Source organism: Hemicordylus capensis, chromosome 3 (genome assembly GCF_027244095.1).
Source record: "Hemicordylus capensis ecotype Gifberg chromosome 3, rHemCap1.1.pri, whole genome shotgun sequence".
In the NCBI taxonomy this organism is placed as follows: Eukaryota; Metazoa; Chordata; class Lepidosauria; order Squamata; family Cordylidae; genus Hemicordylus; species Hemicordylus capensis.
This window is the reverse complement of record NC_069659.1, coordinates 234,931,860-234,956,009: the sequence shown is the minus strand read 5'-3', so window position 1 is coordinate 234,956,009 and position 24,150 is coordinate 234,931,860. Positions and strand designations below refer to the sequence as shown.

Sequence of the window (24,150 nt, the reverse complement as noted above, 5' to 3'; positions counted from 1 at the left end):
TCCACATGGGCCTGTGGAGGTACATTTACTGCTTCCTACTCTGGAAGTGCTGGTTGTGAGAGCTTCCTTCATGAATTCTTTTCATTTTTCTCAGGGAAGATTAAAGAGAATCGTACACATCAGAAATATGACTGGCCCTGGCCTGGGACAGAATCTTTTCTGCAGTAACCTCTAAACTGTGCAGTGCCTTCCCACTAGAAGTTTATCAGACCCCCACCGGCCACTTTTTGCCACGGCCGTTTTTATTTATTATGTTTACTTGTTTGTTTGTTTAAAATATTTCTATATTTAGGCTGGCTTTCCCCTGCTGACTGTGTTGGCTGCTGTTTGCATTCTTATCTTTTTGTGCTGCTGTAGTCTTTGTATTTTATTGGTTTCATTTTGATATTTTAATAGGTTTTAACTGTATCTTTACAATTGTACACCACTTTAAACTTTATAGGAAAAGCAGTTTAGAAATGTACTCAATAATAATAATAATAAGAATAAGAATACTAATAAAATATAATTAATAATTTGATTATAAATGATGATCACCTGCCAGTGGTCCTGCAAAGCAGATGGAGCTGCCAGCTTGGGCTGAGAGGATGTCATAATTATTTATCTGTGGATCTTTCAGAACATCTTTGATCACATGCCTGGGGAGGGGGAAACAGAAGGGTGATAATGGGATGGTGCACAAAGGGCTAACATGAACCAGATACTCCTGCATGTAAGAGCCACTCTCTTCCAGAACAACAGCTGAAGGGCCAATGTTGTGAAGCTCTGCTTGCACACAAATAATCATATTTAAATCAATGGGATCCAGTGACTGTCAAGTCCTTGCTCCATGGAGCATCTGTTTAACTGTTGTTGATAGACAGGATGCTGTGTTATGTGGGACCAGTAATCTGACTAAGCATGGGCCATCTTCAGCCCACAGTTCAGTGTCTCAGCACATGTTCTGCATGCCTAAGTTTCCAAGTTAAATCCCTGATATTTCCAAGGATCTGGGATTGGGAAAGATCTTTGCCTGAGATTTTGAAGAGCTGCTACCAGTGAGAGGAGACAGTACTAAACTAGACTGACCCATGATTTGACTCAATATAAAGCACATTTGTATCATATTCTATATGCCAACAGCAATATACCAGGCTGGTGTTTTAAAAGGGAGCACAGAGACAGGGGAAGCACATTCAAGACAAATAATATCAGATAGCATTCAAAAACAAATTTGAGTATGATCAGATTAGAAGAGAGCGTCTTCTTCACTACGAGCCCCACCACCCATTGAGGTCATCTGAGGAGGTCTGTCTCCAGTTACCGCCAACTCGTTTGGTGGCTACACAGAGACAGGCCTTCTCGGTCACTGCCCTGAGATTGTGGAATGTGCTCCCTGCTAAGATACGATCCTCCCCATCTCTGGCAATTAAAAAAAACCCAAACACTTGAAACCCCATCTTTTCGCCCAAGCTTTCTCAGCTTCCTAAATTTTTAGGTTTTAATTTCTGGTTTATTTTTAAATTGTTAAATTGTTTTTAGTTTTTGTATATGTTTTAAACTTGTTTTATGCTGACGTTGACCGCCCAGAGATGGAAGTCTGGGGCGGTGTACAAATTACATACATACATACATTAAATATATACAACGGAGATATTTTTACTTGGTTGGATGGTGATGGGAGTGAATAATGCCTTGAATTTTTGACAGTAGAAATCTTGACATTTCTGGTTCTAGTTTTCTGGTGGCCAAAAGGATATTGGTGAAGTCCATTGGTGAGGGGTTGTTGTCCATCAGGATTTCTGCAGCAGCTATTCTTGAAATTTTTGCATAGCTTCTCCTAACTTGGTGGAAAATCCGCTTCATTGCCATTTTAACCTAATGCCAGAACACAGGTATAAAAACTCAATTCATTTCCATGATTCACAGAAAACACATAGCAGATTAATTAAAACCCACTTTCAGGTAATATTTTTGTAATATTTGACTACAAGAAGATGAGGCCCATTGTCGACCAGGCAAAATGACTTTGCATTTAAAAATGTAATTTACAGCCCCCCCCCCCCCCCGTAGATTTCAGTGTAAAAAATAGTGCATTCACTAATTTCAGTGGCAGGATTGTGTAAGCAAAATTTGTTATCTGTAGGTAATCAGATGTGGTGTCCCAGAGCATCTCATTGCTCTCATGAGAAACCTATACACAGGACAGGAAGCCACAGTCCAGATGGACCATGGTGAAACAGACTGGTTCCAGACTGGCAAAGGCTGTCTACTTTCTCCTTATTTATTCAACTTATATGCTGAACATATACTGAGAGAAGCTGGATTGGAAGAAGATGAGCATGGTTTTAAAGTTGGAGGAAGAAATATCAATAACCTGCACTCCCTGATGACACCACTCTGATAGCTGAGAATGTGGATGATCTGCAAGCTCTAGTAATGAAAGTCAAGGAACATAGTGAAAAAAATGGGACTACAACTAAACGTAAAGAAGACTAAACTAATGACAATGGGTACAGAAATCAGCCTCAAATTTATAATGAAGACGTTGAAGTGGTGGATAGCTTCTGCCTTTTAGGATCAACCATCAACAGTAAAGGATCCAGCAGTCAAGAAATATGCCACAGACTAACACTTGGTAGGGTTGCAAATTGCAATGAGGGCCTTGAAAAGGATATTTAGATGCTGTGTGAAGAATTCCCAGAACAGGTCTAGCCATCAGGGAACATAGAGAAGGAGAAATGGACAAACCCTGAAAGTATCATGTGAGACAGAGGGAATGTGAAACTGGTATTCAGGTTGGTGGAATTATTTTCTGTCATACACCTGACAGAGGGCAAATTATATTGCTTCTGTGCATTCCCACACAGAAGCATCTGGAAAGTTTAATCCAAGTTCCAAAAATTCATAGGAAAGGTGATTTTCCCCCAGCAGGACCATCCCATACCTGGCTGGAAATGTGCTCTGTAGGATATCTCTGTAGGGCAGAGATTGCTGCAGCGGAAACTGCTGCAGAGCCCTCCTCTGCATAACGCAAGAGGGTAGGGATGGTTTCAGGAAGCAGAGCGCTTTTCAGGGACAACAGGAAAATGATCTTCTCTGAGTCTTCCTTGGCACTTTCTAGCCTTTTCAGTACAGTGTCTATCCCACGCCTTACATCCTGTTTAATTGGAGAGAAAGGGACAAAAGAGAGGGGTATAAAGCAGCAGCAGCCAACAGCCAAAGTATCAGGCCTGAAAGGTGGAAGCACAGTAAGAGAATATAATGAGGGGGTGCTCACTCACCTCCTGCCCACAGAGTTTCATCTGACACAACTTGCCAACCAGACTCCCAATGACAATATTTCCTGTTTCCCAGATGGCCACATCTGGTTTCTTCCCATCCAGTTTATCCTAAAAGAGAAAAGTGCAGATGTCTTAGCAAAAGGTGTGTGTATGGGGGGGGGGGGGACATTGCTTTGGCTGTGATTCTAACGACCCTTTCATGTTGGATATGGAGTTCCAGTGTGTTGACCTTTTGGATGGACTACTGTATACTGATAACCACTAGGGGCACTGGGAGTAGAGATAGTGAGTAAGAGTTTCTCTAGCTGTTCCTATTAGGGATGTGCAAACGGACCGAACACCCCCCGACTGTTCAGGGGTTTGTGGTTTTGTGGGTGGGTTTTTTTTGGAAATTCTTTTTTAAGGCACTTACCCCCCCCCCCCGGGGGTGGTTGTTGGAGGTGACGGAGGGGTCTGCGGAGGTTCCCCCTCCCCCGGTCTGCCTCAATGCAGCCCAAACTGGCCCATTTGGCCGGCTCTTTGGCCTGTTTGGGCCTTCCCTCTCGGAGCAGTGGCTATTTTGGAGGCCAATTGCGCAGGTGTGGCAGCCTCCATAATGGCTGCTGCGCTGAGGGGGAAGGCCCAAACAGGCCGAAGAGCCGGCCGAATAGGCTGGTTTGGGCTGCATTGAGGCCGGCAGTGGGGAGGGAGAACCTCTGCGGGCCCCCCCACCTCCAACAACCCTCCTGGAGGAGGTAAGTGCCTTAAAAATCTCCCCCAAATAAAGCTTGCGAACTCCCCCCCCAGACCAAACTGAACTGCGGGGGGGTGGGGTTTGAAGGCGTGCCGGACTGAACTGGCCCAGTCTGGTTCGAGTCCAGTCCAGACTCGAACCAAACCGGGACATCCGGTTCCATGCACATTCCTAGTTCCTATCTGTCTCTACTCTATGACCCCTGATATTACTGCTCAGGCATTTCCTGTGATGAGTCAGATTCCCTTCCTTTCCTCTTGGAGAGCAGATAAAAACACATCTCTCTACCCCACATTATGTAGCCTATAGATAGGATTAGGGCTTTCCTATCCAAAGTGCACTTTACCAATAAATCTACTTAGTGTTTAGATTCTACAAGAATCTCCATGTGTCTTCTATAAAAAGCTACAACAACTAAACTCTGCATTCTACTCTGTAACTGGAGTGGCTAGCTTCTTTAGTGCTCTGCTAATTAATCACAAAACCCATCACAGGTAAATGTCACCCTGCAACATTTCCAGTCTTCAGGCACAAATGCAACTATTCTAGTCTTTTTCACTGTACATTTCCCATACTCCCTGACCACCTATTAACCCTCTTGAGACTTTCAGATGCTGTCAGAAATAACAAGGAAAGGGAAACAGAGAAATGGCAGTGGCAACATGGCAAAGTACGGAGGGGAGGGAAGAAAGAAGCAAGAGGAAGTTATGGGGAGTGATAGGCCACATGCCAGTTTGCCATAAGCTATCTTTCTGGTTGGATAGTCTCTAGCTGATAACCACTATTCTCTATATTTTCCCATTTACAATTCAGAAAATAAGATAAAGGGTGCCACCTCCCCCAGCATTTGATACAGATGATTGCTTAACATTCACCATGATACTATGTTGTATATCGCTAGCCTTAAATGTAGAATCTATCCGATTAGCTGACCTGCCCCCCTATGCTATGGCAATTTTGATCAAGGCTAGGAGTGGAGACTTGTTACGGATCAATGTTTATCTGCCTCCCAGTCAATCACTTAATCCCACTACTACAATTTGGGAACAGTTGGATACCTATATAACCGAAGCATTATTGAATTTCCCCCATGCTTCTGTAATTCTTATGGGGGATTTTAACTCCAGATGTGGTACCGATGATAAAACGTTGATGGCCTCACGTTTTTGGAAATGGGGAGATTGCATAGATGGTGCTTCTCTCATTATCCGTTATTCTAAAGATAAATGTATCAACTCATCAGGAGCCCAATTGCTCTATTTAACTAAGATACATGAGTTGACCATTTTAAATGGCACTATACCCTCAGATATTCCTGGGGAATATACGTTTCTTTCCTCCCGGGGAAATAGTGTAGTGGACTATGTTATGGTTTCCAAATCGATCCTTCCCTATGTATCTTCCTTTGAAGTGGGTGAGCAAATTTTTAGTGATCACTTACCCGTGAACATCTATTTAGATCTTCCTCAAGAAAGGAGGGGTAATTTGTTCCCCTGTGCTTTTGAGGAAAGCTCTGCCAATCTTAGCTGCAAAATAAAATGGTCCAAGGAGGTAGAAAATGAGATCTCCAGGTTATATGATTCTCCCAAAGGTAGAGATTTATTTGATTCCATTGTGCAAGCTCACCTGGGACCTCAAACAATTGTTGCATACGGAAAATTAGAAACTGCTTTTATGCAAAAGTTCCTACATTGTAGTAAGCTACATTCCACACAGACCTATAGTAAAAGAGCAGCTAATAACTGGTTTGATCTGCGTTGCAGGGCTTTACGTAAACAACTGCTGAGTATCTATAGAGAATACAGATCGGGTACAGAACAAACAGTCCCATCAATCTACTATCAGATTAAAAAGGCATACAAAAGTAGTCTTAAATATGCTAAACAACAAGCATTGCGAAATGTCTGGAACAAGCTTATCATGGCCACTACTAATAAAGATAGCCACACTTTTTGGAGATTGGTTTCGGCAACCGGCCGGGTTAATATCCCTTGTAAAATTCCGGCTAGATCGTGGGAATCTCATTTTTTTGCTGTCTATAATTATGCCCAGCCTAGCCAGATCTTTGTTCCCCCTCTGATTGGGGAGTTGCCCCGTTGGCCTCCTGTTACGCCCGCTGAAATAACGGATCTAATAGGTCACCTTAAAAATGGAAACGCTCCTGGTCCTGATCTTATTCTTCCTGAACTATTAAAATCTAATATAGAATGGTGGGCTTTAGTTCTAGCTAATTTATTTACATCGATCAATAGCAGGTGTTGTTCCAGAGCAATGGAAATCAGCAATAGTGGTTCCTATATTCAAAAATGGTTCCCATTCAGACCCATCCAATTATCGACCCATTAGTTTGTTGACAGTGGTTGGCAAATTATATGCTCTGTACCTTTTGGATAGGCTTGAGGCATGGATCTCAGAAAATCAAATTCTCGGGATTGAACAAGCAGGCTTTAGAGCAGGCCGCTCTACTCTCGATCATTGTATGATCTTACACCATCTAGCAAAGAAATACTCTAGCAGCCCCAAATGTAATTTTTTTGTTGCCTTTATTGACTTAAAATCCGCGTTTGATTCTATCTCCAGATATTTATTATGGTCCAAACGTGAAAAAACAACAATAGTTAAGAGATTGCTATTTTTGATGATGCAGCTTTATTCCAGTTCCTCATTACGGGTTAGATATGCTATCAATGGGGCCCTAACTGATTCTATCCCCGCTACTCGAGGGGTTAGACAGGGCTGCATCTTGGCCCCAACACTGTTCAATCTCTTTATCAATGATTTGGCTCCATTTCTGGAGAGTGTGGACTCTCATGCCCCGAAGCTGGCTAACAAACAAGTGCCCATTTTACTCTATGCCGATGACACAGCCGTGTTATCTCAGTCCAGATTAGGTTTACAAAGACTGTTGCGTGCTTTTGCCGGCTACTGAAATGATAACAAACTAACAGTTAACTACAAAAAAAAAAAGGTCCTGGTTTTCTCTAAATCCAGGAAACTATATAAATGGGTAATAAATCAGAACCACATTGAGCAGGTTTACAACTATAAATATTTAGGCATATCATTTCAATATAATCTAAATTGGAAAACCCAAAGGCTGTCTTCAATTCACAAAGCCCGCAATACCCTCAGTGCCTTTTTGCGATTTTACTACTCTAAAGGGGGCCAGTTTGTTCCCATGGCACTCCAGGTATTTCGTGCTAAGATCATGGCCCAACTACTTTTTGGAGTCCCGCTATGGATCCAGGGTGTAACAGCTGAACTGGAGAGAGTACAGTCTATTTTTCTGAGAGCAATTTTTGCAGTGCCTAGATGTGTGCCTTATTCTGCTCTATGTTTGGAATCTGGGTCTTTCTCTATTGTCTGTAAAGCCTGGGAGCTTACTTTCGCTAGATGGAGTAAACTCTGTTCTGAGATTCAGGAATTTTCTTTTTTCCAACATCTATGGGTGGATTCTTATCCTAACCCTTGGCTAACATTTGTAAATAATAAAATTATTCAACTGGGCCTTTCTCCTTCAGAACTCCTCACTTGGGAATATAATAAGGTGAAGGAAATATTATTTCTCTGGTTGCACGATATTGAACGGCAGGAACTTATGTCTTCGGCCAATAGGACTTGCTCCCCTTTACATTTTGGGATTTTGCCACCCTGGGGAGACAGAGGTGCTAGTTATTTGACAACGCTACATTTTTCCAAATTTCGGGCTGCATTTGCCCGGGCCCAGTTCAATGTGTTGCCCTCTTCTCTTTTGGATCGGAGGTTTGCAAAAGATAATCCTGTTGTGGTTTTCTGCCCTTGTGGCGTTGGCCTTCTGGAAACTGTCACCCATGTGCTGTTGTACTGCTCGTTGTATCGGGATGCTAGAGAAGAGCTCATCTCCCCTTTGTTACTTAAATTTCCCGGAAGGTGTGATCTCTTTTATACTTATTACTGCCTCGCGGATTCGAGCCCTGGGACTACAGCAGTTGTGGCTAAATTTTTCTATATTGCCATTAGGTTGAGGTCCCTATTAAGTGCCTAACTGCGAGAGCTGTCTGTTGTTTTTAAATAATTTATTATTATTGATTGTAATCTGTCATATTGTGTTTTAGCATTGTTTTATTGACGTATTGTGTATATTTGTTACTACCATTTCTGCTGGCCAATGGCCGTAATAAAACTGATGATGATGATGATGATGATAACCACTATTCTCTATACTTTCCCATTTACAATTCAGAAAATAAGATAAAGGGTGCCACCTCCCCCAGCATTTGATACAGATGATTGCTTAACATTCACCATGATACTATGTGATGTATCCAGCTAGTTAGGAGTTGCACTGAATTCTATCTATCTATCTATCTATCTATCTATCTATCTATCTATCTATCTATCTATCTGATATATATACCGCCTGGCTCCAGGAAGTTCACAAAACAAAGACAAACAAGACCAGCTATTAAAATAAGAATTAAAAAATCTAACAAATTCAGAAATTACAGCAATTAAAAAATCTAAACAGTAATTAAATTAAATTACTAAAGGCCTGACTTAAAAAATGTGTCGTAAGGGATCTTTTGAAGGCTGGTAAAGATGTTAAACCATGAATTAAAAGGATGGTCAGCATCCTAATTAATACTGTACATATGCAGCTAAAAAGGCATGTGTGCAACACTAGCACTCATGCTTCTGAAGCACAGGGGCTTGTGTGGTGTGTGTGTGTGTGTGTGTGTGTTTCACCAATCCTTTCTCCCTCTGGAAATGGTCAGTGCAACCTGGAAGTAGACCCCTGTACTGTCCTCAGGGATCTACTTCTGGGTCACATAGAGCATTTCTAGGGCAAGGGGATCAGTGATAACTAAGTCCCCCATATGCGGGTGCCCATGCTTCCAAAGCAGGGCACTAATGCTATGTGCAAGCTTTTATAGTTGCACTTGTGCAACGTTAATCAGGGTGTCAGCCAATGTCCTCAGGGTTTTAAGACATGAGAAGCTTACACATGCATGTTCTCCACTTGTTAACTGTAGCCCTCAGGGGTGACTTGAGTCCTCACTGATTAATTATCCCAGATATTTCCTATCAATTATCACTGAGCTGGCAAGGTCCACTCAGACACCTTTTGTTTCAGCGGAGCCAGTTTGCACATTCTGCTGAGAGCAGTGATGTAGTTCCCAGTTCAGAAGTGCAGGTGCTCTCCATGACAGCCCCCATGGCCATGGCCACCCCAACAGCCAGAGTAGCTGAGAAAAATCAGCCTCCACTACACTCCTGGCTGAGAGTCATCAAGTACACATGTGAGGAAGCCCTTGAAAACCACTAGAGTGCATTCCAGATTTCTACAATGCCAACTTAATTAATCATATTTGCATATCTCAGGGCACAGAATGAGTCTGCATATCCCATTTTAGCCTCACAATAGCCCTTTGAGGGAGATTAGAATATCACAGGTAGCAGGCAGAGGGAAGTATGGCGGTGGGAGTTGGGCAGGCCATTACAGGGGAAAGCGGTCCAGGCAACTGAGGCCTGTTCCTTTTTCCAGCTCTCCTCCCAACCCTCTGACCCCAGGGAGTACTGAGAACACTCCTTCGAGGATTAGGGTGCTGCTGCTGAATGCCAGGTCAGTCGATGCTAAAACTTCTCTCATCCATGATTTGATTATGGATGAGCATGCTGACCTGGTATGTGTGACGGAGACCTGGTTGGAAGAGCTGGGTGGGGTTGGTCTCTCTCAGCTCTGTCCTCCAGGTTTCCAGATCGTGCAACAGCCCCGCCTCGAGGGTCGGGGAGGGGGCATTGCAGTCATCTGTCGAGAGATCCTCCCCGTTTCCATGTGCCAGGTCAGGCATTCTCAGAATTTCGAATGTTTGTCCTTGAGGGTGGGCCTCCAAGATACCCTGTTTCCCCGAAAGTAAGACCTACCCCGAAAGTAAGACCTAGCAGTAATTTCTGATGTACCGCTAATTGCCCTAGTGCATTTTTGGGGGCTAAAATTAATATAAGACACTGTCCCACCCCACTGCACTTCAGTCCACCCCACTGCACTTCAGTCTCCCTACCCGAGCTGGCGGGGGCAGTCTCGGAGGTGGCCTTGGGTTCCCCCAAGCTCATTGTTTTGGGGGATTTCAATGTCCATGCTGAGGCCCCCCCTAGTGGGTGCGGCTCAGGATTTCATGGCCTCTATGGCAACCATGGGCCTGTCTCAGTTGGTATTGGGTCCTACCCACGTGGCAGGACATACTCTGGATCTGGTTTTTGCCGACTGGGAAATAAATGATCTGGAAGTGGGGGGATTTGAGACGACACCCTTGTCATGGACAGATCATCATCTGCTGGGGTTTAGTTTGACTGCTCTGTCTGCCCTCTGCAGGGGTGGTGGACCAATTAGGATGGTCCTCCCCCAGAGGCTTATGGATCCACTTGAATTCCAGACGGCCCTCGGGGAGTTTCCAGTGTCCAGAGCTGATGACCCCATCAAAGCCCTGGTTGATCTCTGGAATGGAGAGACGGCCCGGGCTGTTGACACGGTTGCTTCTAAATGCCCTCTCCGGCTTGGTGGAGCCCGATCTGCTCCTTGGTTTTCCTCAGAGCTTAGGGTGATGAAGCAACTCGGGCGACGGCTGGAACGACGCTGGAGGAAGAGTCATGACGAATCCGACAGAACACGGGCTAGAGCCCATTTTAGGGACTACTCCGTGGCGGTGGGGGCGGCAAAGAAATGTTTTTTCTCCGCCTCCATTGCATCTGCTCAGTGCAGACAAACAGAGCTGTTTTGTGTGGTAAAAACATTGCTCCACACATCCCCCCAGGTAATGGGGGAATCTACATTACATCTTCTATAGCTCGCTGTGATCAGTTTGCCTGCCACTTTGCAGATAAAGTTGCTCGTATCTGTGCTGACCTGGACTCCAGAGTTTTGGCAGTTCCGGCAGACGTGCCTTTGGTACCATCTGGTCCCGTTGTGTTGGATTCTTTTTGGTTGGTGCGGCCTGAGGATGTGGACAAGATCCTGTGCAGTGTGCAGGTGACATGGTGCGCTCTTGACCCTTGCCCTTCATGGCTAATAAAAGCTGCCAGGGAGGGTACAGGCAGATGGTTGGAGGTGATCATTAATGCTTCATTAAGAGAGGGCAGGATGCCATCATGCCTCAAGGAGGTGGTGGCAAGACCACTATTAAAAAAGCCCTCCCTTGATCCCTCCAACTTGGACAACTATAGACCTGTATCCAACCTTCCCTTTTTGGGCAAGGTGATAGAGCGTGTGCAGAGGGTGCTGCAGAGGGTCTTGGATGATACAGATTATCTGGACCCTTTTCAATCTGGCTTCCACCCCGGATATGGGACTGAGATTGCCTTGGCCGCTCTAGTGCAGGCCTGCTCAACTTAAGCCCCCCAGCTGTTTTTGGACTGCAACTCCCATAATCCCCAGCCACAGTGGCCAATAGCCAGGGATTATGGGAGTTGTAGGCCAACATCTGCAGGAGGGCCTAAGTTGAGCAGCCCTGCTCTAGTGGATGACCTACGCCGGGAACTAGACAGGGGAAGTGCGTCCCTGTTGGTTCTGCTGGACCTCTCGGCGGCATTCGATACCATCGACCATGGTATCCTTCTGGGCCGCCTCTCGAGTATGGGAATCGGAGGTACTGCACTGCAGTGGTTCTGGTCCTTTCTTGGGGGGAGGGTCCAGAAGGTGGTGCTGGGGGACTACTGCTCGGCCCCGTGGCCGTTGACCTGAGGGGTCCCACAGGGTTCAGTCTTGTCCCCCATGCTGTTTAACATCTACATGAAGCTGCTGGGAGAGGTCTTCCGGGGACTTGGACTGAGTTGTCACCAATATGCGGATGACACTCAGCTCTATCTCTCCTTGTCACCTGATCCTAGGGAGGCAGTGGATGTCCTGAATCGGGGGCTGGAGGCCGTGATGGGTTGGATGTGGGCTAATAAACTGAAATTGAATCCGGACAAGATGGAGGTACTGTTGGTCAGTAGGAGAGCCAATGGGGATGAGGAGATTTTATTGGTTCTGGATGGGGTTGCACTCCCCTTGAAGGAGCAAGTACGCAGTTTGGGGGTACTACTGGACCCGGCTCTGCATTTGGAAGCTCAGGTGGAGGCGGTGGCCAGGGGTGCCTTTGCACGGCTTCGGCTAGTGCGCAAGCTGCGTCCCTTTCTCAAGAAGGCAGATCTGGCCATGGTTACCCATGCCTTAGTCACGTTGCGGCTGGATGACTGTAACACGCTCTACGTGGGGCTGCCCTTGAAGAATATCCGGAAACTGCAGCTAGTGCAAAACACGGCAGCTAGGGTTTTATCCGGAGCTGCCTGTTGGGAGCACATCACACCCATTGTGAAAGAGTTGCACTGGCTGCTGGTTCGTTTCCGGGTCTAATTCAAGGTGCTGGTTTTGACCTTTAAAGCCCTTAACGGTTTGGGCCCGGGGTATTTGAGGGACCGCCTGCTCCCAAGGGTTGCTGCCCGCTTGCCGAGGACATATGAGGGGGCTCTGCTCCAGGTGCCGACAATGAGGGAGGCCCGGCTGTTGTGCACTCGAGACAGGGCCTTCTCTGTTGCTGCCCCCAGACTTTAGAATGCTCTCCCAGTGGCTATTCGCTCCTCTGACTCCATCACAGCTTTTAGAAAGCTTTTAAATCTTGGCTTTTTATCCAGGCTTTCACATAATTGTTTTTATTGCTGCTTCTATGTGTTTTTACCTGTCGTATTGTTTTTATGCTTGTATTTTATAGATTTTAAATTTGGTTTGTTTTTATATTTTTAGCTTAATATTTTTATTGTCATTTTATTGTATGTTTTTTAACTTTTGTAAACCACCTTGTGATTGTTTTTAACGAAAGACGGTCTATAAATGCAACAATAAAATAAAATAAATAAATTAGGCTGAGCCAGAAACGGAATGATTGCCCAGAGGCCCCACAGGAAGCATCATGACTGAGTGGGAATCTGAACTTGGTCTACATCCCAATCCAGCACGCCGTCTACGCACGCACACCTTATTGATTCTCTCATTCATAAAGAAAAGAAGGCGTAAGGATGAAGGAAAGATCTCACCATGAAAAGAGAACGAAGCAAAACTACTTACTAGCACCAGACGCAAAAGTTCCTTTGAAGGCCGAGGGGAAAATGCGGCAGCATAGAGGAATTTCTCCAGCAGGGGTGTTTGCCTTTTGTTCCCAAAATCCAAAATTTCAGAAAGTGTCATCAAGGAAGCGGTTGACTGAGCAGCTACTGCTGCTTCAATACAGAAGGGACTAAAAGGGGGAAAGAGAGGATCAAGTATGCTATGGGGGTTGTGGAGGGAGGAGAGAAGGAGAGTTGCAGAGCACCTGAGATTGCCATGGCAGCTGGTGTCAATTAGGAGAGCAGCCGTTACATCAGTGGAAGGAGGTGTGTGTGTGTGTATACACACACACACACACACGGCCTGTACATCTTGGGAGGGACCCACAATTTTGGATGAGACCAGAAGGCCACCTACTGTAAACCCTGAAAAGGCACCACTCTCTCCTTTTACTTCTCACATTGTCAGCGAATTAACCCAAGAAAAACAAGGTGGTAGTCCAGGTCGCAGGTTTTGATGGGACCCATGTTCAATCACCTTATCTGTCCTAAAATGAGAATGGACTAATTTTGCTACTATTATATCTAGGAAGCAGAGGGGACAAGTACTCACAAGCAGTACATTTGCACAACCTTTTAGTTGTCAGGATAGGTTATCACAGGGCTTGAAAAATCCCAGGCACCATGGAGCTATGGTGCCTAGAAATTTAACCATTACACCCAGACCTAGGATGTTCAGAACAGAAGCAGAGTTATTTAATAAAATCTTTATTTGTCCCAGGTAACCCTGTTCCTGTTCCAACTATGTTACTAGTAAAGTGGATAAAGAGAAGCCCATTATCCCCCACCCACCTCACTCTCATAATGCCCAACACTAAATCCAGTAATCTTTTTAAGTGTCCTTTGTCTCACTCCTACATTTTTGGGCTGGCTCCTAGATCCAAAGAAAATTTGCCAAGGCCTGGGTTATCAAACGGACAGCTTTGCTTTCTTATAAAAACACACCCACATCAATAATACAAGATGTGGAGCCTGCACCCAATATTCTGGGAACACAGACATTTAATAGCGATGTTCTCAATATTTTAGAAAAGGTAACACTCCTTAGAGCATCATCATAATCATCAATTATTACCCTGCTTTTTTGTAAGTCACACATACAAAGTGGCTTACAAAATTTAAAAGGAAATAAAATCAAATTACAGTAAGCATGCTCAGAAGGAGTTTGCCATTCTGTAGATTAGAATCAACATCTAGCATGCTGGGAACTGAGTGGCCAGGATTCACAGGCTCTAAAGAGAGGAATGTTGTACCTTTGACTTCCATACATTTACTTACACCATATCCTCTGGTGCTTTCTTCAACAGTAGTCGAATATCCCTCTTCTTGGCATCACGCAGCATCTGGACAACTTTCTGAAAGTGCCAGGTGGTTGATGCCTTGGCGATGTTCATTTTGCTCTTCCTTTTAGCAAGGGTTTTCAAATAGGTTCTGAGCTAAAACACAAGCAAACACATAACATGCCATATAGTATAAATATGTCAGCCTTTAGAAAACACTGATATCGGGCAGCAGCAATATAGGGAGATGCTGAAAGGTGTCATCTCATATTGCATTGGTAAACCCCTCCTGTATTCTACCAAAGGAAAACCACAGGGCTCTGCGGTCGCCAGGAGTTGACATCGACTCGATGGCACACTTTACCTTTGTTTAGGCTTAGTATTCCAAAATGCAAATTTTTAACTAAGTTTATAAGCTTTTGGAATGCCATGGAATCTCCCTGGAGTGAAATTTGTCAATTATTCAGAATACTTAAAATCATGCAGAAGCTAACTTTGCATCCTGTTTGCTCAACAGTTTGGGTACCTTGTGTGAGATGTCATCTATAGAAGTTGGCCCACTAAAAGATATACCATTTGATAATATTTGAACACACACAAAATAATACTTCTGCAGTCAGCAGCCTAGCTAGGGGAGGCCCCTCTGAGTGAGGGAGATAATGAAGAAAATAGGGAGGGGTGAAGCTGGAGGACCCTCTGGAGCTGGGTGGCCCGGGTTCTTTGAACCCATCTGCTCAGTTATAGCGACACCCCTGTCTGCAGTCATTATTCATGTGCTTATTACTTTTCTATGTTGAGGTGTGCATGTGTGTGTAAATATGTATTGTTTTTACCTATAATATTTTATCTTGCTTATGGAAAACCAACATTTGTTAATAAAGTTCATGTTAAAAAAAGAGATACAATCATATTCCTATTTTGAAACACTATAGAGGTTACTAACTGACAGCTCAGATAGTAAGCTGTTCTTATGGAGGCCAGAAACTAGAGGGTTCAGTTCCAAATTCTGCCCTTTCCTTGACCTCTTCTTCCTTCTCCCTTGAGTCTTTTCTTCCTCTCTCTGTCCCATCCCTTGTAAAGTTTCCTTTTCCGGCCCAGCATCCTATCCCCTTTCCAGGAGACCCAGGATCTATGCACTCTATAGGCAGTTCATCCACTTAGCGGAAGTAAGTGGCAAACCTTTTCTTGAACTGAACAGGTGGGGGGGGGAGTGGTGGAATGTTGAATGCTCCTCCTCCATATGTCAGGGAGAAGGCTAGGTTGAACCCCCTTCCTTTACATGGTAGAAAACTACCAGGGAACTGTATAAGGAAATATTGAAAGATTTGACCCCTGACTTTCAATCTGAAATGGAACAGCCATAAAAAGCCCACTTGTTTCTCCCAGGGTCTCATTTCTTAAAATATCTACATAACAATTGGACTGGACCTGTAATTTTCAGTTTTCTTAGCGTGTTGGTTAATCTAGACCAGGCATTCCCAAACTGCGGCCCTCCAGATGTTGCTGAACTACAACTTCCAGCATACCCAGCCACAAAAAAATTGTGTCTAGGGATGCTAGGAGTTGTAGTTCAGCAACATCTGTAGGGCCGCAGTTTGGGGATGCCTGATCTAGACTATTCAAAAGGTTTGCTGCCACTCACTATTGGACACTCCGTGCAGGCTCTCTTGGAAGGGTCACTGGCTATATTAACAGGCCGCGGTTTTTCCACTAGAGTAGCCAGAGCTTCTTGAAGACTCTTTCCAAGTAATTCTTTTGATCCAGGAACTTGGCTCTTAAGTTCAAGATGTTGCCTGAGGAGAGAGAACAGGCTAATGATAGAAGATTCATTTTTTCACTTACCTTACTGAGACGAGCTTGATCGTGTGTAGGTTTACTGAAGTCTAGTGGAATAAGTACATATGTACTTGGTATTTTTCAGCTACTGCAAATGGGAATATTGAGTAAGGGTCAGGAGACCCAAGGGTGCAGACAGGGGGGAAGCTTGAGGAGAAACTCCTCACTGATTTTTTTGGGGGGAGGGGGTCTGTGGGCAGGGTGGAAGGAAGGAAAGACACTTGGGAGGGGAGATATGATCATGTGGAGGGGAAGTTCAATAAAATGGGGTGAGGAGGCTTCTCAAAACACTTGGGAAGAATATGTATCTTTGAGGAGGTCCCTCAGAAGCAACCATTTTAATGTGTTTGTTGCCACTCTGTTGTATTTGCGTTTGGTCTCAGGATCAAGAAAACCAGGGCTATAGAGGACTCTGTTTTCTCATTCTGTTTGGATGAAGCCATTCACCTTCTTAGACATACCAGCCTTATGAATGAACCCATGCAGGACTAACCTGGAGGTGATATTGACCCCAACAGAAGACTTCAAGGTTAGAGAGATGATGTGACTTTCCTCAGACAACACAGATTTGATGAGACTTCCCTCAACAGAGTAAAGGGTTTTACTTGTGGGTTGCCACTGGATTCCAAAAATCTACAAAAGGAGTTTCTCCCCATTAGATTCTGGTTCTGCCAATGATGCTTACATGGAAGAACAGTGACATTCCATGGACAATTTGACTTATTACAGGTTAAACAATCATTACTGTTATTGCTAAATGCTTACGAGTGGGCAAACAATATCACTGTCTCCAACATAGGGTGGACAACCCATGCGAAATCTGGCTGGTGGGAACCTCTAGCGCCCATGAGTGCATACTTCTGGCACGATTCGCAAGTTCAGCTCATTTCATGTCATCTGAACCCTCTAACCTCTGGTTTCCAAGCCACATTTTTCTCTGCCATCCATCTGTAACCAACATTTGAAGTGGACAACAGATGTCAGGTGGTGGAGGGAAGTGCTGCTTGGCCACTCAACATTTCTGGGTTTGGATGAAATGGAAATGACTGGAATAGCATGCACTCTCTGGGAATCAACAGTTCCCACTGACATACTTTCCAGAAGTTGTCTGAACCCACCTGTGGAGAAGTAGGAAGAAGAGAATATCCTGTATATACAGTTGTTTATGTTCAATTCATTCAATATTTCCCAGCAAATCCGCCTATGGAAATTAATACTGTCCTGATTTGAAACCATAGGAAGTGAAAACAAAGAATTTGACATTTTTTAAAATGTACCACATTGTTTCTAGTTCTCAGGCTTTTTGTTTGTTTGTTTGTTTGCCACGACATGTCAAAAATATCTCTGCATTCTTAAAGTCTAGTGACTTACACACACACACACACACACACACACACACACACACACACACACACACACTTACAGTTCAATTTTGGGGATTATAATAAGAGTAGTAAGACTGTATAAAATTGTCTCTTACATGATGCCAGCATTCTTTCTATTTCCAGTTCCAATATATTTTTATCAGTTATTATTTGAGGGGGGAGAATAAAATGATCTTTTTATCTGCATGTATTCCAGGCTTTTAACAGCCCCCCAAAAATGTGTGTGAGGGGGGAAAAGTGTTTCTAATGTAATTTTTCCTTCTCTTAAAAAAATTTTTAAATTTAATTTAAAACTTAAATAAAAGTTTCCTTTTAAAATTTTAATGAACACCCCTTCTCCTCCTCTTATCTTTTCTTAAAAGATAGTGTTTTCGCAAAAGATAGTCTACCCTGCTGGATTAGACTATCTATCGACTATAGTATTTTGAAAATGGTAAGATGCAAAATGGAAAGAGATATAATTAACAAATAATTTGACTTACTTTGTTAACAGAGCTGAATCCAAATTTTGGTCTTATGCAGCTGTGTAGGTCTTTTGTCTTCTGAACAGAATCCTTGGCGACTGCATAAGTCACTTGACAGCTCCCGGAAATGTCCTCCTAAACCACACAGATGGTACAGCATGAGTAGTGCTGCAAATGTTGCATCAGCCCCTATATACAATGAAATGCCTCTGTATGTTCAGTTCTTATTCAGTACAATACTGGATCGGAACACTTCTGCATGTGTTGGCAGTCTCCATCTGGATGACTTTTATAAACAGGATTATGGTGAGCTGAACTGATAGAGAATTCAGTTCCTTGCAGTGTCTTCCACATTATCTTTTCCCACTCAAAATACAGAACTGGTCTATGTTGATTTTCTGAGTTTTGAAAGCATATCCCCAGTTAAAACAAAAATAGAGTGGACACTTGATGGGAGCCAGTCAGAAACTCAGAGACCAATGAAATCAATCCATGGTGTTGATCTTGAGCCTTTGCCTTATTTTGTGATATATGAAAGTACATTGTGGAAGAGCTGGATGGGGTTGGGTATGCCACTTTCCCATGTTTGCAGAGAAATTTAGCTGTATAAAATCCTATTCAGATGTTATGTTGTACCTGTGTTCAGATGTCTGTATACTCGTTCATGTACTGTATCTGTGTTCACTTTAAAAGTGAACCTGGGTTCAGGATACAGACTGGAAGTGTATCGCTACTCCTGCGTTCAACAAAACATGTGAATAAATGAACTTGCATACAATCTGTACCTGTGCATTGTACATAGATTGTATGAGTGTTGACCATAACGTGTGAACAGGGTTTAAGAATAGCAGGATTCTGGGGACATAGTATTTCTCTTCAACTTTCTGTGAAGCTCTGCAGTGTACCTCAGTTGATGTCCCAGACTCTGTTTGAAACTGGAAAAGGCTGACAAGGCCACGTTTCAACTCCAACATTAGGGAGTTTCCTGCTTTGTCTCCATAGATGCCTTCAACCTGGAAGATGGAAACAAACTTTATGAGAGGGAATCCAGCTGGAGATAAGTAACAAGTGGCATTCAAAAAGGTGAGGCTCAGGCATATGATATGAAGCTTAGGTGTATAGATTAGTAATTCTTGTGCATCCTTTAAGAGAGACCCTGAGTCTGGAATCTGGGGTCAGTTTTGTGCCCTGTGTATTTGATGTGGCCAACAGAGATTATCACCCATCATCTCATTCTGATATAAGCAGCTATCACATGATGGTGACAATAAATAACCACCCATAAGGAAGCCAGTTACTTTGCATGAACTGGCAGCTGGAGTTTGCTGGAGCAGATAAAGAAGAGTTTTAAAAAAAGATCCTCCACATACGTGCATGGGGAAATATGAACATACCTTCCCATTATTCCAATGGAGGAAAAGTGGCTGCTGTAGTTCTGTGGTGTTCATTGAAGTCTTTAAAGATGGATCATCACTGTGGATTGTCTGGCTCTTCTTATGATCCAGATTGTGCTGGATTTGTAGGTCCTGGATCTGAGTTTCCAAAATGGGCAGAAGCAAATTAGGAGGATTCAGAACTACACAGCATAGCTGCTAATTCCTCTGGCCAATTAATCTGGGGATAATATCATTCCCATTTTTGTCCCATTTCAACTTTAAAACAGTCATCCAGTCAAAAGGGGGATCAGATACCATAAAAGACAAATACCAATAAAGCCTAACAAACTAGGCTAGACTTTGCCTGGCCCCTAAAATATAGTAAGAAATGCACCAGGCAGACGTGACTATACGTGACTAAGGGTGTTCCATAATTTAGACCACTGCTAAAAAGAAGGCCTCTAGAAGCCACCCACCTAACCTCAAAAAGTGGAGCCATACCAAGAAGGATCTCTGATGAAGATCTTAATTGATAGCCAGGTTCCTGTGGGAGGAGATGGCCCTTCAGATAAAAGGAGTAAGCTATATTTTCCCCATGTGACTGTGGATTTGCATTGTCAAGGGAAGCAGAGGTAATGAGCCTTGCCTAGTCACTTCCAGAGCAACCTGTAATAAGCAGCAAACTGTAATAAGTAATAAGCAGTTTGCGTTTGCCATTCTGACTATTTAACTGTTCCAAGAAAGTACACTGAATATAATGGAGCCATATCTGAGTATTGATTTCACTGCTGATACTATATACCCCTGGGTTTCTAAATTTCTATAGAAGCCCAGAGGTAATTGTAGGGATCTAAACATGGTTAGAGACTACAGTATCCCCGCTTTCAGTTAGTAACAGAACACCAGGGTCTTCCTGTCTGTCTAGAATACCAATATCTAATTGGCTTAGAACCAACACAGGATGAAGATATCACTGACTTGAACATGGAGAAGCTGCTCTCCTGCATCATTGGTATTTCTCCATAAGAGGTGCACATCAACTAACGCTTCAGCCTGGAGGTTGCTTCCATTCAAAGATGATTTTGATAGATAATTTAGCTGGCTCTCCAGTGAGTACCGGTACTGATACAGGATCCCTGGGTGCAAAGATGGTGCTTCCAGGTTCTCTATAAAAGAGTCATAAATGGACATAACTTGAACACTTTTGGATAAACTACTGATGACAAATGTTCCAAGGATGGAGTGGATTTACTGGAGATGCTGGACTCCAGGTATACTCCCCACTTATCTTGACCTTTATAAAGCTAACTAATATATTACCGAGGCCATGTGATTTGGTCCGCCATCATCTCTGTAAAAAGTCAACCTCTTACTGTGTGAGCCACACTAAGCAATTCCTTCCTTCCCAGGCCATCATAAGCAGCCGGGTGGAGTGAATGGGTAATGGCTGGAGGTGGAGCGGGGGAGGGATGGCATAGAAATGTATTACATGACCTGTGAAATCTATGTGATCAGTAACATCTGAAGTGGGTGTCACAGGTTGTGATCATACTTAGGGAAGTACAATTAGTGTATCATTGTTTTCCCTTTTAACAAGAGAATAGAGCAAAGGATAGATTTTACAATGTCTTCAGTGGGATACTATCAGGCATTACAGATATTAATGGACATTTGTTAATCTCAAATCTAACCAGATCTTCTTGGAAACAAGCTCTCTTGATTTCCACAGGATTTATTTCCAGGGAAGTATGTTTCAGATTGCAGCCTTAGAATATATCTGTTAATTAATGATGATGATCATGATGATCATGATCATGATAGGGATGATGATGATGATGATGATGATGATAATAATAATAATTAATAAAAACATAGGCAAAATCCAGCCAGCGTTAACCACTTTAAGGCTGCAATCACACTTTCTAGAGAGTAAACCCCATTAAAGGAGGAGGGACTTATTTCTGAGTAAACATGTTTAGAATTGCATTGCATGCCCCACTGATTTCCATGCAACTGATTCCTCACTGATTTCCATGGGAGAGATTTAAGCATGTGCCTGCCTAATAATTCATCCATTGGATTCAATGAGAATTAAGTTACCATGCTTAGCTGTGGCTAGATTGTGTCACATCCATTTCATTTCTCAAGCTCTGCTGAGGTGATTTTGTTTTAATCCAGTCCCTATAGTAATAAGGTTAGTTATAAGATTTCTTTATCAAACAGTATGATGTCCCATAGATTGTGCTATTAGGATATTTGTTATTTGTTAATACAAATGTGAATGTTGATAGTAATCAGGTTATTAAATTTTAAGACCCATTTCCATCAGGAATCCAGATTCTTAATTTGTTCAAAAACCCAGAGCAAGTTCAGGGATATATAAATATATATATCTGATTTGCATCAACCATTTAGTCCTTTTCTGACATTATGTTCAATGCATGTGTAGCAGTACACTTCCTATCTGTACCCTGCAGTTGAGAGGGTTTACTTTTGGTTCTGGTTCACTTTTAAAATGAACATATGCACAGTTGTTCATACAAAAACATGTACAAACACTGAACACATACACAAAGTAAGTAATGTCTGAATAGGGCTTTTATGGTTATCAAAAGTACGTGATGTTTCATTATTTTCTGTGCTATTTAATTTGGTATTTCTCATGATCACAGAAAGCAACAGATGTTCTTTTATTCAGAGAAACAAGGCAACTTTTTGAATCCAGGAGTCTGAAGCAGAGCTGCCTCCAAACCGTGCAGATTTGCTCGTTGTTAGTTGCCATGCCAATAAACCATACATAAAGGAACTGAAAATGTAAGCCTTTTCAGAATGTATGTCCCTCCTTTGGCTTTGTAAGCATGTCTTTGAGATCTAGAATTGCAATGAGCATCTGGTGTTGGAGTACTTAGCATAGAGTTATGACACAAACACACACATTAGTCAGATACTTTCAGAGGTCATGCCTTCCCATAAGTGTACATGCAGTGGCTTTCTTACCTTTTGCAGCACTGGGAAAGAAGAAGAAAAGCAACCAGCAACAGGATCTTGAAGTTACCTGCATGTTCATGGTGTGGACGTTGTGCACAATCAACATGCACTGATGGATGGAGAATCCAGCAGAGAAGGATGCAGGAGAAACGAGATGGAAGAAAGACCCTTTGACAGGAACTGACAGGATTCACAATGTGGCCCAGACTTGCTAGCTTCCTATCCCGAAATCACACGTCACAGGGAAAGCAAATGATTAATCCGCAGCAACAAAAGATACTCAAGGACTGGAATGTGTATCTACATGTACCAAAGCCTTGAGGACAAATTCGGATAGAAACATTTTCCAGGGGACCAGGGTGGCCTTTGGAACTTGCTTGTGTATATTCCATGCAGAGAAGTTTCTGTCTTGTGAAATACACCCTTTATCCTCTCTGCCCATCAGCCATATGTGCAAGAAAGTGCAGGAAAGACCCTCTGTCTCTCCTTTCAAGGAAAATCTAATCATGGAAGCAGCCAAAGGAGCAAGAGATGTGCTCGCTCTCTCGCTCGCTCTCCCCCCACCCACCCCCACTCCTTTTGCCAGTTTCTGGAGGCTCAGTGTTCCAGCCTCTAGGATCAAGTTACTCCAAGGGGCAGGGAAGGAAAAAAAAGCAGGGCTTTGTGAATGAGCTTGTTAAAGAGTGCACATGCGCACACACAGACATAAGCAGATGCATTTATTTGAGGTCCTTTTCATAGTCTGTGTGAAGGGTTTTCTGAGGCTGTGCCCTATGAATGAGATTGCTGGGGAGGAAATCATGCAAGACAACAGGATATTTCATCTGGGAGGACTGTTTACACACCTGTGGACAATTATAGGCCAGGCAGCCTACTCAAATGGAATATGACCAATCTGGAGAGTATCACTGGTGAAAATGTGATGACACAAAGGCAAGGTGCTTACCCAATATAGGAGGAATGGCCCTTACCATTACTAAAGGCTGTGCCGATGTAGGCAGTTTGCATCCTTGTCATGTGATTTCATATTTCCATCTCAAGGATTAAAATGGTTGGGAAAGGGAGGTGTTATATGTTTATTTATTATCTATTTATTCAGAGAACTGAATGTATAGAACTTGGAAGCAAACTAGTGAAGAACAACAGAAAAACGTAATACAGTTATATCAATGGATAACATCCAGTTGTTCGTCATGACTAAGCACCATTGACATCAATGAGACAAGTTAGTAATAACTGAGTTCGATCTCATTAATTTCAGTGGGAGCTAGTCATGACTAGTTAAGTCTGGAAGTTGCCCAGTGCTAACTTTACTTTCATGTTGCTGTTGCATTGAAAAAGTGGGATTTCAAAACGAGTATGCCTACTCTACTCTGTGTTGTATTACACAGTATCTAGCATGTGGCTACGTTACCTGTATTTGCATCCCCCACATTTTCAATTCATAATTCTAGTGTGAAATCATTAATGCAGGAAGGACCTGCTCACACATGCATTCTCATAGCTTTATTATTTTATTATTCATTTTCATTTTATATCCCACTCTTCCTCCAAGGAGCCCAGAGCGGTGTACTACATACTTAAGTTTCTCCTCACAACAACCCTGTGAAGTAGGTTAGGCTGAGAGAGAAGTGACTGGCCCAGAGTCAACCAGCAAGTATCATGGCTGAATGAGGATTTATGTCTCTCAGCTGAATGCATGACCCAA

The 24,150-nt window shown here is 43.2% G+C and overlaps 1 protein-coding gene across 7 annotated transcripts in view; it reads right to left on the bottom strand.

Moving 5' to 3' along the window:
- TBATA (thymus, brain and testes associated) overlaps positions 1-24,150 on the bottom strand; it is a 73,920-nt gene that overhangs the window by 19,377 nt on the left and 30,393 nt on the right. For all 7 annotated transcript variants that reach the window (XM_053306043.1, XM_053306040.1, XM_053306044.1 and 4 more), the window contains 12 exons: positions 20,433-20,620; positions 19,473-19,610; positions 18,984-19,091; positions 18,097-18,213; positions 16,723-16,862; positions 16,036-16,186; positions 14,392-14,549; positions 13,076-13,244; positions 3,264-3,371; positions 2,927-3,139; positions 1,643-1,857; positions 538-638 (listed from right to left, as the gene is read on the bottom strand). In XM_053306043.1, the coding sequence (XP_053162018.1) occupies positions 538-638; positions 1,643-1,857; positions 2,927-3,139; positions 3,264-3,371; positions 13,076-13,244; positions 14,392-14,549; positions 16,036-16,186; positions 16,723-16,862; positions 18,097-18,213; positions 18,984-19,091; positions 19,473-19,610; positions 20,433-20,620 (1,806 nt within the window). The remainder of the gene's footprint in view (positions 1-537; positions 639-1,642; positions 1,858-2,926; positions 3,140-3,263; positions 3,372-13,075; positions 13,245-14,391; positions 14,550-16,035; positions 16,187-16,722; positions 16,863-18,096; positions 18,214-18,983; positions 19,092-19,472; positions 19,611-20,432; positions 20,621-24,150) is intronic.